This window comes from Stigmatopora argus, chromosome 13, assembly GCF_051989625.1.
Source record: "Stigmatopora argus isolate UIUO_Sarg chromosome 13, RoL_Sarg_1.0, whole genome shotgun sequence".
Classification (NCBI taxonomy): domain Eukaryota; kingdom Metazoa; phylum Chordata; class Actinopteri; order Syngnathiformes; family Syngnathidae; genus Stigmatopora; species Stigmatopora argus.
Window position 1 is genome coordinate 11747427 of NC_135399.1, and position 15118 is coordinate 11762544.

Below are 15118 nucleotides of genomic sequence, written 5' to 3' on the forward strand. Positions count from 1 at the left end.
ATACACTTAAAATGCAGCTGGTACATCTACAAATGGTTTGGTTTGTGACAAACCATATCAAGATGGCTATTATATCAGGCTGGATTTTGAGAAATGTTATATTCTTTTCTACACCGTCAAATGACTGCAGTCTGACATTTAGACAAACCAAGCCGATTGAAAATCAGTCACAAATAGAGCGATCCTTTGCAAAAACAAAGTATATACACGTTTAATTGAACAGCTCGGTTATTTCAAGGCACCGACGTAAAATGGCCGATGAGTGACGACGCCTATCCATGTTGGCTTACAGAGTGCATCATACACCTAGCCTAATGTGTGTTGTATCTGTGTCGTTTGCACTAAAATTATACTGGAACTATTACTTTGCCGTTCTTTCTATGTAAAAAATTGGGGTTTAACACTTGACGGGAATGAAACTTAAAGAATTGGAAAGTTGTCTACAAGAAGTAGATACTTTTGAAGAGCCTAAAATCCTTCTGGAGCAGTATCCAACTAGTGCACATATTGCAGGTAAGGAGAGAACGAGCGTGTTTTTTTTGTTTTTGTTTTTAACTTTACCTTCAAGGAATCGGAATGATTTTATTTCCACAGCATGTATGCTTTACACAATACACAACACCTTCGATGACATCGAGGCCAAACTGGTGGCAGATCTGGGCTGTGGCTGTGGAGTTCTCAGCATCGGTGCTGCGATGCTTGAAGCAGGGTGATTTTCTAAACCTTGTCACATTCATCACGACATCAAGATATTAAACTGTGATCATGTCAAAGTGTCATTTATTTGTCTTCTCTAGGCTATGCGTCGGCTTTGACATTGACGATGACGCACTCCACATTTTCAGAAGAAATGTGGATGAGTTTGAGCTTTCTAACGTTGACCTAGTCCAGTCTGATTTATGTTCACTGATGGCAGGAGACTATAGGAACAGCTTTGACACAGTTATCATGAATCCACCTTTTGGAACAAAACACAACCAGGGTAAGATTATGATTTGTGCAATGGACGGGCTGGCGTGATCAGTTTTGTGCTTTACACTTCTACAAGGTATGGACATGAAGTTTTTACGGGCTGCCATAACGATGGCAAAGACGGCTGTGTATTCACTCCATAAAACATCAACGCGTGAGGTGATTGATTTCAAACTATACTCGTTTTTCAGTCAATAAATCAAAACATGTGTCTTAACATGATTTAATGTTTTCCCATTCTAGCACATACAGAAGAAGGCCAATGATTGGGGGGTGAAGATGGAAGTCATTGCAGGTAATACAAAAACATAAGCTGCAATTAATATCATTGACTTCATGTGTATATATTTTTGTCAACAGAACTGAGATACGACTTGCCGGCATCTTACAAGTTTCACAAAAAGAAATCGGTGGGTGTCAAAACTTTTCACACACTTTTCCAATCCGGACCGCTGCTTAAGGGGAGCATTGAAATTATTGACTTGTTTAAGCGTAGCACATTTGCAATGCAGAGTGAAATGGTCAAAATAACAAAGCTTTATATACTATGTAAAAAATCTCAAAGGGAAACTAAAAGTGGCAGATTCTTGTCACATTGGGAGTCTTGCAAAACCATCTCCACATGTTGTGTTCAGAAAGTAAGACATAATACAAACAAAAATGTCTTAAGACAAACATAGAAGCGTCAAAGTACTTAAAATAATCAGAAAACTGACACCAAGCTTTTCAAAATTGTTCTCTAGGTCGACATTCAGGTGGACTTCCTACGGTTCTCCAAAACCTGAACCTTTTGATTGGAATGGACTCGTTTCCCTCTGTATAGGATAAAAGTTTTGTCCACAAGAATTCTTTGGAGAGAGGCCTGACTAGGATCCATTTTCAGTTTTGGCCACCTTTGCAGGAGGTGCTGGAAGAGAAGCAGAAGAACTTCACATCGTTACAAAGTCCCACTATGGACAAATAAAACCAAAAACTTGAAAAGATCTAATTACCTTCCTCATCGTCACTATCAAATTTCGTCTTCTTGCCCTGGTATTCAGTTTTGCCCTGATCTCTCCCTCCCTTTCCTCTGCGACCACCTCTTCCCCCTCTGCCGCCGGATCTTCCTCTGCCTCCTTCAAGAATAACACACAATTAATTCAGGTGCAGCTCCAGAAATAATGCACATTCGATTGAAAGCTTCAAGTCATTAACCTCTTCCTTTGCGCTGACTGAGCGATTCTTGTTGTGCAGCAATGATTTTCTTTAGGGCGTCTTTTTCCTCTTCTCCGTCCAGCAGCTTCCACGCAACATCATTATTTTTGACTTTGAGCTCCCCGTCGTTTGCCTCTTTGGCTTTCTCAAATGCTTCCTTAGCATTTCCGCCAAACAGGAGGGTGCCCTTGTTGGAAGTGCAAACTGTTAGTTTAATATGGTATTTTTCAAAGCTTAACATTTAAAAAAAAATCCCCAGATTCCGTGTCAGAGGACGGACTCTTCTTACCTCTTTTGCCCCTCTTGTAAAATCAATCCATTTAATTTTTCCATGTCCTGAAAAGACTTCATGGAAGTCCTCTCTGGAAACATTTTCCAGCTCTCCAGAGAACATTAACAAGGCACCCGAGTGTTCTTCCAAGAGCTGATCCTACACAAAAGAGCAAGGACTTATTAGCACATATTATCCAAATGAGCAGATCTTGTTAGATGATTGAGGGATCATACCATATCCTTCTTTTCCACATGTTTCTCTTGCTGTTCTTTATCCCTGATTTGTCGACAAAGCTCTTTTGTTTAAAACATTTTGTATTGTATTGGAATAAAACTGTCTTGTACTTACTGTTTTACTTTTGCTTTTGTCTCTGCCTTGTGTTGTTTTCTCTCTTCTGCTTTCTTTGCGTGGTAGGCTTCCCTGAAAGAACACATTTTATTATTATTATTTTTAAAATCAATTTCATCGTTTCACTGCACCATAAAAAAGTATACTTGGGCTCATAATCCGGTGCACCTTTATGTATGAAATTGATCTTAATTTTATAATGCTTCAGTAAAGTAATGTATACCTTGATAACACGAGCATCTCATTCTCTTTGAATGTTTTGATGTCTGAACGTTCAAGGAACTCCTTGGATGATTCTTGTGTGTCAAAACAGACGAACACCGATCCCTGCCAACAAACAAACATTTCAGATCTAATCCAACAATCAACTGTAAATTCTCTTACTACCTTGAACTGCCTTTCCATGTTTCTTCTCATTAGAATGTTTTCTACATTGCCTTTCGCATTCAACCACTCCTGGATCTCGTCAAGGGTGGTTGCCAAGGGGAAACCTTTCTGGAAGGAAAAAAAATACAACATATTAATTAAGAATAATTGTGACAATACATTTGGAATCGTTTACCATGTACACAGATTTGTGCTTGACGGCATCTTTGTATTCATCGTTGATTTCGGGCAAAGGTTTTTCGGGAGACCTCCTGATTTTAGTCTTGTCCTCATTGATTTCCAAAAGACCACTGTTTGATTTCTGGAGAGCGGACACGATGATTTCGGCGTCAGAGGTAAGAGATTTCAGTCTGCAGGGAGAAAGTTAAATGTTCAACGTCACTGACTGAAAGATGTCCAACTTAATCAGAAATTAAGATACCTGTTAAATTTCAGCATCGTTTCCAAAGGGACCCAGCCATCGTCAAGCTTAAGTTGTTCTTTGAGAAACCTGTCTCTTGGAAGATTATGATCCCCAAAGTAGTACTGGAATGAAAAACACAGTAAATTATTATATTAAATTTAAGAAAAATATGAATTTGTAATAATTAATATAAAATTAATGTATATATTAAAAAAATACCTCGACTTGTCGAACCACTTTTAGTTCAATTGGAGACATTTCTTCAGACATAACTATTCTGTGGGGAAAAAAAACAAGTAAAATTATAGTACGCCCGCATTTGAGAGGTTATGGAGAACCTCTGAACGAAATTTGTACCCTTTACCGTTTACCCCATAATGATTAAACGGGGAATAAAATGCATAACATTTTAGCATTCCAAATTAGATAACTCTAACATGTATACCTTTGTGTTCTTTTGCTATACAACTTTAGAAAATGCATAAATCAGTCAATCGGTGTGGTGTTACGTTTTGATTGCGTTTTTACTGGAACGCAGCTGCTGCTACGAGCTAGCAAGCTAGCATGTCGCAGTTGCATACCTAGCAAAAGGCGTGCTGCCACAGACAGAAAAGGCTTCCATTTGGAAAATATGTTTCCATTCCCACTGATATCGCGGCAGGAATTCGTGAAAATAATCCCCCAGCCTCAAAACAAACACAATTGAAGCAGTATTACCGTGTCTTCATTCAATTGAAAAGCATGCTCCTCAGACTGACTGAACGCGGACGCGTGTTTAGGACGACATGAAAAAGTCTAACTGTAGGACATTAAAATGGATTCATAATTCATTTTACGTTTGAGGAGTTATAATTTACTTACGATACACGCCGTGTGTTAAGTCGATCGAACCAGAGTATTTTACTTTGGCACTACTTTGCACATGTGGTACTGCGTGCTACGGGAACATCGGAAGATCAAAACGCGCAGTACGTATTAAAGGCAACAGAAAAGCGACAATGCCGCAAATGATCGTTAGGTGTCGCTGCCGTCACATCATTATCGTTTTGGCCGTACACTGACAGCAAACAGATAGTATGTACGTACTAGTTGTTCCTTGTGGAAAAAGCTTGGGTGTGACAGGCTTATAACGACCATTCACCAGCAGCTTTCCCAGTAAAGAATGTTGGACGTCTATAGCCGTCAAGGCCTTTGATTTTACACTGATTTATCAATTGATGAATTTTTGCAACAAATCAAATAAGATGAACCATTTGGACAGACTGCAATCAATATAGAGATATTAGAATACAGTAGTGTAATGATTAAATTGCTCACCTTTGAGCTAGTGGAAAAAAACAAGAATGCTTTTGTGTGAACAAATTTGCAGCTAATTGAAATATCAATAGTCCACATTAAAGGCTCATTGCTGACAGCATCAAAAAAGCATACATCTATTTAATGTGACAATCTGAAAATCAAATACAGTGCTTGTCTCTTATACATAAAACAACAGAGGCTGTCTTCAATGATAATATAAATAAATAGAAATAGTTAACAGATTTTTTTCAGGCCTTCACCAATCAGCTTCATTAAATAATACTTATTAATACCTGCATAATTTCCAAAGAGAACATCAGTTCATTCAATATATTTGGCACAAAATGACAACATGATGGAGCGAGTCAAGATCTTGACATTAAACAGTGTGGACACAGATGCATCCATGTGATCTGGACGGACTGGGAAGCGTCCCTACAATCTCCCAAGTATCCAGTTGCGGGTCGTACTTCTCGATGCTCTGCAAATACGCCCCCTTGGAGTACGAGTAGCCCCCCGTCACGTAGATAAAACCGTTTATCACGGCAGCGCTGCACTCCATCCTCCTCTCCTTCATCACGGATATTGAGCTCCATTCCCCTCTGCGGGTGTCAAAGCAGTCTGCAATCGTGGTTTGACCACCTACCAAATAAAGTTTGTTCTCAAGAGGTACAGAACAAAGGCCATACTCTAGGGGAAGAAAAAAATTGCTAATTAGAAAGCACGCTGTAAAATATCTCAATGATTTCTCTCATTTCCTCTAGTTTTACTCATACCTGGATGAGGGCTTACTGTAAAGATGCTCCACTCGCTAATTTTTGGGGTGTAAACTTGGATTTTTTCATAGGTGCAACTTCCTCTGAACCCATAGTGGCCTCCTGTCACATAGATTTGATCTCCCATCACGCTAGCAGTGGCATTTCCTACACCTTAAAATAAAAACATAAGCAGTCAAGTTTCACATGCTTGGTTATGCGATTGATTGAGGTTGATCAATTTGTCTTGTAAGTTGGTGCCTTTTTATAGTTTCACAATAACAGCAATTCACTTTTGTCAAAGGGTTAGCGACAAGTGTAGAGACGAATGAACGGTACCTACCACAATGTTATAATACAATGCCAAAGTTGAAATTAAAATATTTTCCAACATTACCACCCATGGAGAACATGCAAACTCCACACAGGTGGACCGACCTGGATTTGAACCCAGGACCCCAAAGCCGTGAGGCCGACGCGCTAACCACTTAATATTAAGTAGTGGTTTTAATGTATTTTTCTGTGTCATGTTTCACCCCATTAATTTGCCAATAACAATGGACATTGCGCACCTTGTATCATTCTTTCCCCAGAGAACCATTTGTTCTTCAGTGGATCATAAAATTCCGTCTCCTCCTCTGGAGCTCCTCCTCTGTAGCCCCCAATGGCATAAATACAGCCGTGCAAAGCCACCGAACAATGGTAGTACCTGGCCGTGATCATGGGGCGACCCTCGGTCCATTCGTCGTCATCGCAGTTATAAACAAACATGGTATCGAGGGCTTCAACCGTGTTGGTTCTGTACCCTCCAGTGACATAGATATCAGCCCCCTGCGAAGCGACGCTGTAGCTCTCCCTGGCGTGGTCTGGCATGTCTTTCCCTCTTGACCATGTGTCGCTTGTGGGCTCCCATATGTGTACCTCACAAAGAGGGTGCCAGTAGTATCCTCCAATAATGTACATATTTGTTCTCCCGCCTGCGGTTACGGCCTTACTTTTGGCTTTCAAACCCTGCTTGATCATTGCCTTGAATCTCTCCACACACCCCTGCAAGCACTTCCTGGGCATATCCAAGGTAGTCTTGAAGTCACTCTCATCCAGGTCCAGATGGATACTCCTCAGCAGGTCCAAAATGTGATGAATACGCTTTCCTAAATCGTGGAGCACCCATTTGGCCACCGCGTCGATTAGCACTTCATCCTTTGGGACGGCGAAAGTCTGAGCCACCAGAAGCGTCCGGATCCTTTGGGAATCTAGCTCCAGGAACTCCTCCTGTTGGATCAGCTCCGTAAACCTGCCCTGGATGACTCTGCTGGCTTCGCGCTCCAGTCGAGGACACGAGTGGAGTTGCGCAAAGGCGTGCATACCCAGGCAGTTGTCCACGTCCAGGAGACGAACGAGGAAGTCTTCGCACGCCTGCTTAACCGAGACGAACTGCAGCAGATCTGCGGCCTCCAGCAGACTTTGTACATTCTCCTCCGTGATGCTCACTCGAGCCGTGTAAACGTAGTCGATGAGAATGGCCAGAACGTCGCGATCCACCCCGGCCAGCTTTATGATGCTTTTGGATCTCTCCTTCATATCGGCGGTGAACATAATCTGGAAATAGGAGCTCTTGGCAGCTAGTAATGCCTTGTGGCAGTGGAACATCTGACCCGAGTCGTCTGCGCATTTTAGGGTGACGTCCGTAAACAGTCTATTGAGGTAGAAATCCCTGAGAGCATCCAGGAGCACCGCCGGGTGGCCCGTGTCACAGAACTCGTAGGTGTAGACCTCAATCTGCTGATTTGACATCCTATCTGCAGCAACAAAAACACGGGCCAGATGAAAATCAAGCACAGGATAAACAACAGAATCACACGCTCACCTTTCTGGTGTCCATGAATGCTCCTCAATGACTGTGGTTTGTGGTTGCTCCTCTCCATGAACACAAAAAAACAGAGACAGCTCAATTTAGAGCATGGACGGACCTCATAGCTGGCCGCTTCTGTCCTCTGTCCTATTTTGGTGATTGTGTGCAATGGAACAGTGGCCAACCCCCCACGACCCACCTCTCTACTCCTCCTCTTCTAGCACCACCACGCGCACACCCTTGAGAAAAGACAGTGAGGGGAATCACACGGCTATGCGCTTTCGCTCTTACCTTCTAAATATAACCACCGAGGTCCCGTGACCACGCTGACCGTGCCAAGAAAGCCCACTCTGTTTTGGAATAGAAATCAAATACATTCACATGAGTCCCCCCCGCAAAAATAAGAGTTTGGACATATATTTATTTTGATTTTTTGCAACGTTGCTATGGTGTTTTCAGACTAATTCCACTGTGACCAAGGTTTGACCTAATCCCATGGGATTATTTTGTCCTGTACACGTTCTGTCATCTAACGGTGGTTTAAAACTAAAATATACAGTATGTTAGGCAACACTCAATTAGATGAAGGGTTTGGCTAACTTTTTTTTTTTTAAACTGAATATTTAAAACTGTTTACATATGAATAGAAATCTTAAGTGGACTTTTAGGTCAAAATACAGTGTAGATAAGGACAACTATTTCATTGCTATGAAGTTAAACTTCACAAATAGTCTAGTATGTGTGTGTATGTATGTATGTGTGTGTGTATATATATATTTTGCTTACATTTTTAAAAATAGAGTTTGTATGGTTAGAAATAATTCCTTCTATTTAAAACAAAAACAACAAAAAGTTATGTTTCTTCAGCGTCACAAATGTCACGCTCTAGAATAATGCTTTCCCAGAGGAAAAAAAAAAAGTAAACAACTTTGACTATCCTAAAGAATTTCAAAGTATCCCCAAAATCGGATTCATGGACACTTGGGAAGATAAGTGTACATAGACGTGTACTAGGGTATGTTCATTTTTCAGTCAACTAAACAGAATCAAACCCTTACCATTTAAAATAAATAGGACCAATATAAAAAGACAGCAAATCACATTTTTCCATCAGTTTTACTGACAAATCAGTGAAAAGCTTCTTAACACTGGAATGAATGAAAGTTGGGAATGGGTCCGGAAATGTTTTGTTGTGAATTCATAGGCACAGATGGATCAAGAGCAGCCAAATTTGCACTCCGGTCTTCCTTTAAGCACAGAGCTGAGCCGCCTCCTGAACCAAGGGCTTCAAGGCACTGAGGTCTCGCAGCAGAGAAGACACCCCCACGCAGTACCAACAGCTGGCATCTCCGGATTGTTCGGCTGGAGCGCTGAACGACTCAATTTGGACTTTCTCTGTGGCAAGCAGGCCTAAAAAAACATACAAAGTAAAAAAGTGAAAGGAGAAGATTGTTATGTAATTAAAAGGAGAGTTAAGAAAAAATATATATAAACACTACAATTAAGCCCTTTTACGGCATTGCTTTTTTAAAGTGAATTGCAAATGGCATCCCTCCATTTGATGGTAATTAATTTTGAAATACGAATGAAAAGTAGACATAAAAACCTTTTAAGAAGAAAATATTATTAACAAACATAATTTACCACCTAGGGGCAATTTAGAGTGTTCAACCAGCCTACCATGCATGTGGGAGGAAACCGGAGTAACCGGAGAAAACCCATGCAGAACATGCAAATTCCACACAGAAAGTTCCTCACCAGCCAATGAAGAAAGAAGCTGAGGACTGGCAGAGGCCTTGAAAAAAAGCAAATTTCCAACGAGCGCCACCGGCTGTCGGAACACGCTGCCGCTCAGCTCCAGCAGGACCGGACGGCCCCCTTGAACCGTGCCGGTGGCCTTGTAGCTGCACCCGTCGGTCAAGATCTCCACCACGCACGCTTCGGCGGAACCGTCGTCCGACGCGCTGTTGCTTTGCTTGACCTGAAGGGAGGGAGCGTTACTTGAAACGGCGGCGTTCATCCTTTGCCAGGACGTGTTGTACGAGGGGACGTCGTACCGTGATTCCAGATTGCTCGGCCAGGCTCAGTACATTGACCAGATTCGGGCAAAGGCCAGATTTACCATTAAGCAAGCCCACCATCACGGCGGCTGTCATGTAATTGGCCGATGACTTCATGTTGTCTCCTGAAAAAAGAAAACAGTTTCATCATATGACGTTTTCCACCGGCATTGGCCATAAAATACAATGAATACGTGACAATAAAATGTCATTTAAATTTGTAAGCACTTTGATTTAAAAAAAACCCATTAAGAATGGCAGTTCACATATTTCAAACCTGATTACAATTGGCAAAGTAGTCAAATGTGTTCTCCATCAAAGTTGAGAAAGTTCAACAACATAAAATGAGATAATTACAAAAGACTTTTTCCTTAGCATTTTAAAGAAACCCTCATTTTGAGCATTTGGGGGAAACTTGACTCCACCATCTGGCCGCATGGGACATTGCATTTAGCATCTGTTGATGAAAGCCATTCAAAAAGGACAATTTGGATTTTTTTCAGATTTTTTTTTTTTTAAAGAATTATAGTGATCAGTCTGCTACACAATCAAACTTAATTGACATTAGAAGCCACATTTTCAAGTGAAAGTTTCTGATCCTATAATGAACTTTGAGTTTTGACACTTCTGTCACAGTAATGGCTTACAATGGATTCACGGCATACAAACTTGGAAAAATTAGCCAATAAAATCAGCATTAAAAAGAGAAATATCCAACCATTAATTTAACCCAAAATCAAACATTTTTTACCTTGAGAAGTGATTTGCACGTGGCTAAGTGGAGTCTTGGACACGCTACAAGACTGCAGCACAGCACCGATGGCTTCTCCAAGTTTGATCAGCGGAGAAGACTCCGGGGAGAAAGTGCTAGCCAAAACTTGTGCGTTTACCTATGACGAACAATAGCATAGTCAGCAATAGCTTTTTAATTAAAAAAATACATTAAAACACAAATAAACATGTGGGTTCAATGATTTTTCTACCATATGGCTTCGCCTCTTGGATTTGGAATTTTACACGCAGGTCTTACATGGAGAGAACTACTCGATGACATGCTACGTGAAAAGTGTTGGAGAACTCACAGCTCCGACCAGCTTTTTGCCCTTCACCATGTCGACAATCTGCAACGCGATGTCCTGGCCGCATCGCGCCTGTGCCTCTTTGGTGCTGGCGCCGAGATGCGGGCAGCTGATCACGTTGGGATGGCTGACCAGCGAGCGTTCTCGCGGTGGCTCCTGCGGCACAAGCGCACATTTTCTCAACACAAAAGATAACTAAACAATTTAGTAGAATGCAAACTTGCAAGTGTGAGTTGATTTGTGTCTTGACGAAACATTTATCTCTTCAAGTGGAACAGCTCACTTTGTAGAAAATCCTGTCGGCGAATGCAGTTCTTTCAAAAAGTACCCAAAAAGTTCCGGAATAGACAGATGTAATGTAAAGTGTTAGCCCATAGCGTCACAGTTCATAAATATCAAACTGCACCAGTAGAGTTACCATTGCCACAAATCAGGAAAAAAAAATGAATTGGTAAAAAAAATATTGAATTAGCCCAAACTGAAATTTCAACAGTGCCATTAAAAGTGATCACTTAAAACGATACGGTTTGGTTTAATGTTGGTAATTAAACAAATGATTTTTATCCTGTAAATATTAAACTTCACCTGGCTCTAAAAAAAAATACATCTAGGGTCTTGTTTGGAAACGGTTCAATCATGAGCAAAAACGGGTAATGAATAATGATTTTAAAGTTGTTGTTTTTTTTTAACATTGACAACGATGGACAGACATCACATGGATTAGACGTCTAGTGCAGTCAATTGCAGGCAGGGAGTAAATTTATTTGATCAAAAATAAAACGGGTCTGACACGTATTTGACATTAAGGTGTGACGCGAACCAAAATGAGTTGGACCCCACCTGCCCCGGAGTAAACTGGCATGAATGAAGTGACAATATAAACTCCTAATAGCAGACTGCTTAGAATCTTGCCTCCACAAAGACATCGAGACCGGCTCCTCCACACTGGCCGGACTCCAAAGCTCGGAGGAGAGCGGCTTCGTCGATGATGCCACCCCGTGCGCAGTTCACCACTTTGACTCCTCTCTTGCATTTGGCGAAGGTCTCATCACTGAGTAGACCTTGAGAGACAATCAATCAAAGGTCAGGAATTGCATTCAAGTGCGCTTGTCAGCACCTCTGTAGATGAACGGCTTTGGCGCCACTGACCCACAGTGGAGGGCATTAACGGAGTGTGCACTGTGATGTAATCGCAGAGGGGCCATAGCTGTTCCAGGGACATCTGCTCCACCCCCCAGCTGGCCGACACCTCCACCGGAGTGATCGGGTCGTAGCCGATAGTCTGGCGGACCAATAAAAAGAGCCGCGCGTCCGAGCCGAACATCACAGAGGATGAATCGAGCGCTGACGCAAGCCCGGCGCACCCACCTTCATGCCAAAAGCCTGCATTCTGTTGGCCACCTCCTTTCCTATTCTTCCAAGTCCAAGTATTCCAAGCACTTTGCCATAGAGCTCGGATCCCATGAACTGCAACATTAGAAAAATGAGACAATGAAGCAGCCGAATGAATCAAAAGCGCCAACCGAATCAAAATGTCGCGTTTCATTACTGATGAGCGAGCAGACAATGGAGTCGCCCATGCGAGTGTAATAAACAGACGAGGCTGAAAAGAGTTGGACGTGAAGGTTCGTGCTCACCTTTTTCCGATCCCAGTTGCCAGCTCGCATGGACATTGTAGCTTGAGGCACGTTTCTGAAAAGAGGGGAGGCTTTAAAGCACTTTTTAAAATGGGTAGTCTCAATTGTATTCAACTACAAAAATGGAATATGTATTTGTACGGTAATATACATCTGGAGTTGCAGAAAATGCATAAGTATTCATACAAAGAGATTGTGAGGCTAACTGTCATTGAATTTTAATTTAACTGTTTCAATATGAAACAATGTTTATTTCAACTTACAAGTTAGGATGAAAATATTTTAAAAAAACAACAACGTAATGCTGTAAAGTTAACATTCTCAGTTACTAGACTAGTTAAGTAAATTGAACTCAACATTTTAAGTAGACTGGATTTCAGTTTAAGTAAACCTCTGTTAGACAATTTATTATGGCAAGTTATGTTAAAGTAGAAATGTAATGATCCACAAACCTGCACTTGGATTTTAATTTGACTCGTTTATTCACGTTCTCATTATTCACTTGAATCAGGAAAACTTTTTTTAATGAAGTGTCATTATATTGGATGTGTTTTTTTATGTATTCATTCAAACTGGCTTGCAACTGAAATTTGAACTTGCAAAAAAGGGGTCAAAGTGACAGGTTGCAACTCAAACTTGTAAATTGAGCTACTCATAAATCAAGGTAGCAGTGTATTCAAAACCTCTACGTACCTGGAGAGGCTCATGATGAGGGCGCAGGTCAGCTCCGCCGCACTGATAGTGTTGCCGCTTGGCGTGCTGCGCCACAAATTCGACCGATTAGCTCATGTCATTTGGCAAGGTGGCAAATTTGGACTACTAATCCAAGCGTATACCTACTTCATGACGATGATGCCCATCTTGGTGGCGGCATCCACGTCCACGTTGTCCACGCCGGTTCCGGCTCTCCCGATGATTTTGAGTTTGCCAGCAGCGTTTAAGATGTCAGCCGTCACCTTGGTAGCGGATCGCACCACCAGGCCGTCGTAGTCCTGAGGAGTTGAGAGCAAACAGTTTTTCAAGCAAGCAAACACACTCTGATATACAAACTGGTAGGGACCACTTAAGCGCTCCACTTTTGAGAGCCAAGTGCTTTTATGGCGGCTTGTATTGCCACGGACGAACCGCCATTTGTTTGACTACTGCTTTTACTTTGAAAAAACAAAAAACATCAATATCTACTACTATTGCTGCTGCTAAACTTACATCAATCAACTTTTTCCATTTCAATGTCCTTCGAATGATCTTCCCATAAACCAGCCAATTTCATGTCCTCCCTCACTACATTCACATAATCCATAATATTCATAAACAATATTTTATTACAGAGATAACCAGCAAATGTCTACATGTCAATTGGAAGCAATGTCCCATTTATCATTAAAAACATACGTTTTTTAAAGTTTAACAAAACTAAGAAAAACTATTTATGCTAATATTGTGGCATGCATAACAAAAATGATGTTTATATGTGGACATCAGGCTTTTATGGGGCTCAGTATTTTATTTATTTTTTAAATCACTAAAAATAGTCCCAGAAAAAGTTGGTGAACTTAGTAGGGGCAAACTTAGTGTGTTAAAACAACAACAAAAACAGTTTGGCAATTAGTGTTAGTCTCAGTAAAAGCACAGGACAAAAGAAATAGTACAAAAAAAATGTCGGTCTAATAATTTAAAAAGTTTGTCTCAACCACTTCCACGCATTATCGGAGACTTTTTACCTAGACGTCCTTCAAAAGAATAACTTTAACAAAACCATAAATCACCCGTACAGTTAGATTGCATGAGAGTAGCCATCTCCCGAATATGAAATATTTTTATGGACGTGTGAATCACGTGATAACTTGATTGCCAGCCTGAACAACTCGACGAGAAAGTGATGGTCTGAATTGCATCATCTCGTCCGACAAGGGCGGCGCTTCCATTCTAACACACACAAAAAAAAAAAAAAAGTGAACTCCAACTAAAAAAACAAATTTGTCGTGTTGGAAACGGCTTTTGCCCGCCAGCTATGTCTCGCATTTGTTCTCAATGCATGCGTTCGGGGGACGGGACGGGGGTGCTGTAGTTACGCAATGCGGGCATCCACGCGACTCGTTTACCTTGAGCTCGGCGATTAATTCCTCCTTGTTCATGTTGTGTTTCTCGGTGACTCGGATGCCATTTTCTTCCAGGATGCTCCGGCAGCGAGGGTCGACGCTTTCGCTGATTAAAACGTTCTTGATGGAGATGGGGGCCATCTTGTGGAGGAAGAAGAAGAAGGAGAAAAGAAAACAATGCTCCCGTTCGGCAGACGAATGGTGCAACCGGTGTCGGTGGAAGGAGTGCTGTGTGGGAGCGAGACGAAAGCTTGGGCCACGGGAAGTGGGTCGGGCCGGCTGCTTTTCAATGGCCGCGGCGGGTGGAGTAGACGCCCAGTTCGGAGCTTTGAAACCCGCCTCCCTTCGTGTGTCGTGCCCAGCTGGAACGTGAGTGGCTGCCTCATTTTGGCATGCAAAGTCAGCAGAAAACCATTTGGACACTATGTACTCATTTTGGCCCGTAATTTCAAAAAAATAAAATACAAATTAATTTCAAGTGCTCGTAGGGCGTTTTTATTTGGACTATGTTTGGTCTTTTTAGGCCATTTGTGGATTTCCTACTTTGGGTGAAAGAGTGGTTAGTGTGTCAGCCTTACGGTTCTGGGGTCGAGGGTTCGATCCCAGGTGAGTGCTCACTGTGTGGAGTTTGCATGTTCTCCCCGGGCTTGCGCAGGTTTTCTCTGGGTACTCCGATTTCATCACAAATCCTCCCCAAAAAACATTCAGGGGCCCTAAGCTATGATTGGTTGTCAGTCTCCCTGTGCCCTGCGATTGGCT

The 15118-nt window shown here is 41.8% G+C and overlaps 4 protein-coding genes across 5 annotated transcripts; 1 reads left to right on the plus strand and 3 right to left on the minus strand.

Moving 5' to 3' along the window:
- Positions 1-291: 291 nt before the first annotated feature.
- On the plus strand, positions 292-2788 carry mettl5 (methyltransferase 5, N6-adenosine). The gene is made up of 7 exons (XM_077617602.1): positions 292-513; positions 595-709; positions 798-982; positions 1049-1131; positions 1216-1267; positions 1333-1382; positions 1716-2788. Exons 1-7 carry the CDS (start codon positions 414-416, stop codon positions 1755-1757), a joined length of 627 nt encoding a protein of 208 aa, XP_077473728.1. The 5' UTR covers positions 292-413; the 3' UTR covers positions 1758-2788.
- On the minus strand, positions 1182-4573 carry ssb (small RNA binding exonuclease protection factor La). 2 transcript variants are annotated; one of them, XM_077617601.1, is made up of 12 exons: positions 4440-4573; positions 3798-3855; positions 3597-3700; positions 3351-3525; positions 3176-3283; positions 3012-3115; positions 2789-2860; positions 2674-2716; positions 2456-2596; positions 2167-2353; positions 1965-2087; positions 1182-1879 (listed from the first exon to the last, which is right to left on the minus strand). In XM_077617601.1, exons 2-12 carry the CDS (start codon positions 3846-3848, stop codon positions 1839-1841), a joined length of 1149 nt encoding a protein of 382 aa, XP_077473727.1. In that variant the 5' UTR covers positions 3849-3855; positions 4440-4573; the 3' UTR covers positions 1182-1838. The 2 variants fall into 2 exon arrangements, with proteins under 2 accessions (XP_077473727.1, XP_077473726.1); XM_077617600.1 differs by lacking the exon at positions 4440-4573 and adding an exon at positions 4160-4421.
- Positions 4574-4987: 414 nt separating this feature from the next.
- Positions 4988-7754, minus strand: klhl23 (kelch-like family member 23). The gene is made up of 4 exons (XM_077617190.1): positions 7500-7754; positions 6205-7431; positions 5654-5806; positions 4988-5567 (listed from the first exon to the last, which is right to left on the minus strand). The coding sequence occupies exons 1-4, from the start codon at positions 7555-7557 to the stop codon at positions 5257-5259; spliced, it is 1749 nt and encodes a 582-aa protein (XP_077473316.1). The 5' UTR covers positions 7558-7754; the 3' UTR covers positions 4988-5256.
- An 827-nt stretch (positions 7755-8581) lies between these two features.
- On the minus strand, positions 8582-14692 carry phgdh (phosphoglycerate dehydrogenase). Its single transcript, XM_077616837.1, has 12 exons — positions 14363-14692; positions 13101-13252; positions 12954-13019; positions 12261-12315; positions 11992-12090; positions 11773-11905; positions 11536-11684; positions 10627-10779; positions 10296-10434; positions 9542-9669; positions 9243-9465; positions 8582-8894 (listed from the first exon to the last, which is right to left on the minus strand). The coding sequence occupies exons 1-12, from the start codon at positions 14498-14500 to the stop codon at positions 8734-8736; spliced, it is 1596 nt and encodes a 531-aa protein (XP_077472963.1). The 5' UTR covers positions 14501-14692; the 3' UTR covers positions 8582-8733.
- Between the last annotated feature and the right edge of the window lie 426 nt (positions 14693-15118).

Coding starts and splice junctions, on each gene's coding strand:
- mettl5 (XM_077617602.1), top strand. CDS start 414: ATGAAACTTAAAGAATTGGAAAGTTGTCTACAAGAAGTAGATACTTTT. Junction 983..1,048: donor TGGAACAAAACACAACCAGG/GTAAGATTATGA, acceptor CACTTCTACAAG/GTATGGACATGAAGTTTTTA. Junction 1,132..1,215: donor ATAAAACATCAACGCGTGAG/GTGATTGATTTC, acceptor TTCCCATTCTAG/CACATACAGAAGAAGGCCAA.
- ssb (XM_077617600.1), bottom strand. CDS start 4,200: ATGGAAGCCTTTTCTGTCTGTGGCAGCACGCCTTTTGCTAG. Junction 2,597..2,673: donor ATGTGGAAAAGAAGGATATG/GTATGATCCCTC, acceptor TCTTTTGTGTAG/GATCAGCTCTTGGAAGAACA. Junction 2,088..2,166: donor CAGTCAGCGCAAAGGAAGAG/GTTAATGACTTG, acceptor TTATTCTTGAAG/GAGGCAGAGGAAGATCCGGC.
- klhl23 (XM_077617190.1), bottom strand. CDS start 7,557: ATGGAGAGGAGCAACCACAAACCACAGTCATTGAGGAGCATTCATGGA. Junction 7,432..7,499: donor CATTCATGGACACCAGAAAG/GTGAGCGTGTGA, acceptor TTGTTGCTGCAG/ATAGGATGTCAAATCAGCAG. Junction 5,807..6,204: donor TGGGGAAAGAATGATACAAG/GTGCGCAATGTC, acceptor TTTTATTTTAAG/GTGTAGGAAATGCCACTGCT.
- phgdh (XM_077616837.1), bottom strand. CDS start 14,500: ATGGCCCCCATCTCCATCAAGAACGTTTTAATCAGCGAAAGCGTCGAC. Junction 11,906..11,991: donor TGCAGGCTTTTGGCATGAAG/GTGGGTGCGCCG, acceptor TTGGTCCGCCAG/ACTATCGGCTACGACCCGAT. Junction 9,670..10,295: donor CGTGCAAATCACTTCTCAAG/GTAAAAAATGTT, acceptor TTCTTTTTTCAG/GAGACAACATGAAGTCATCG.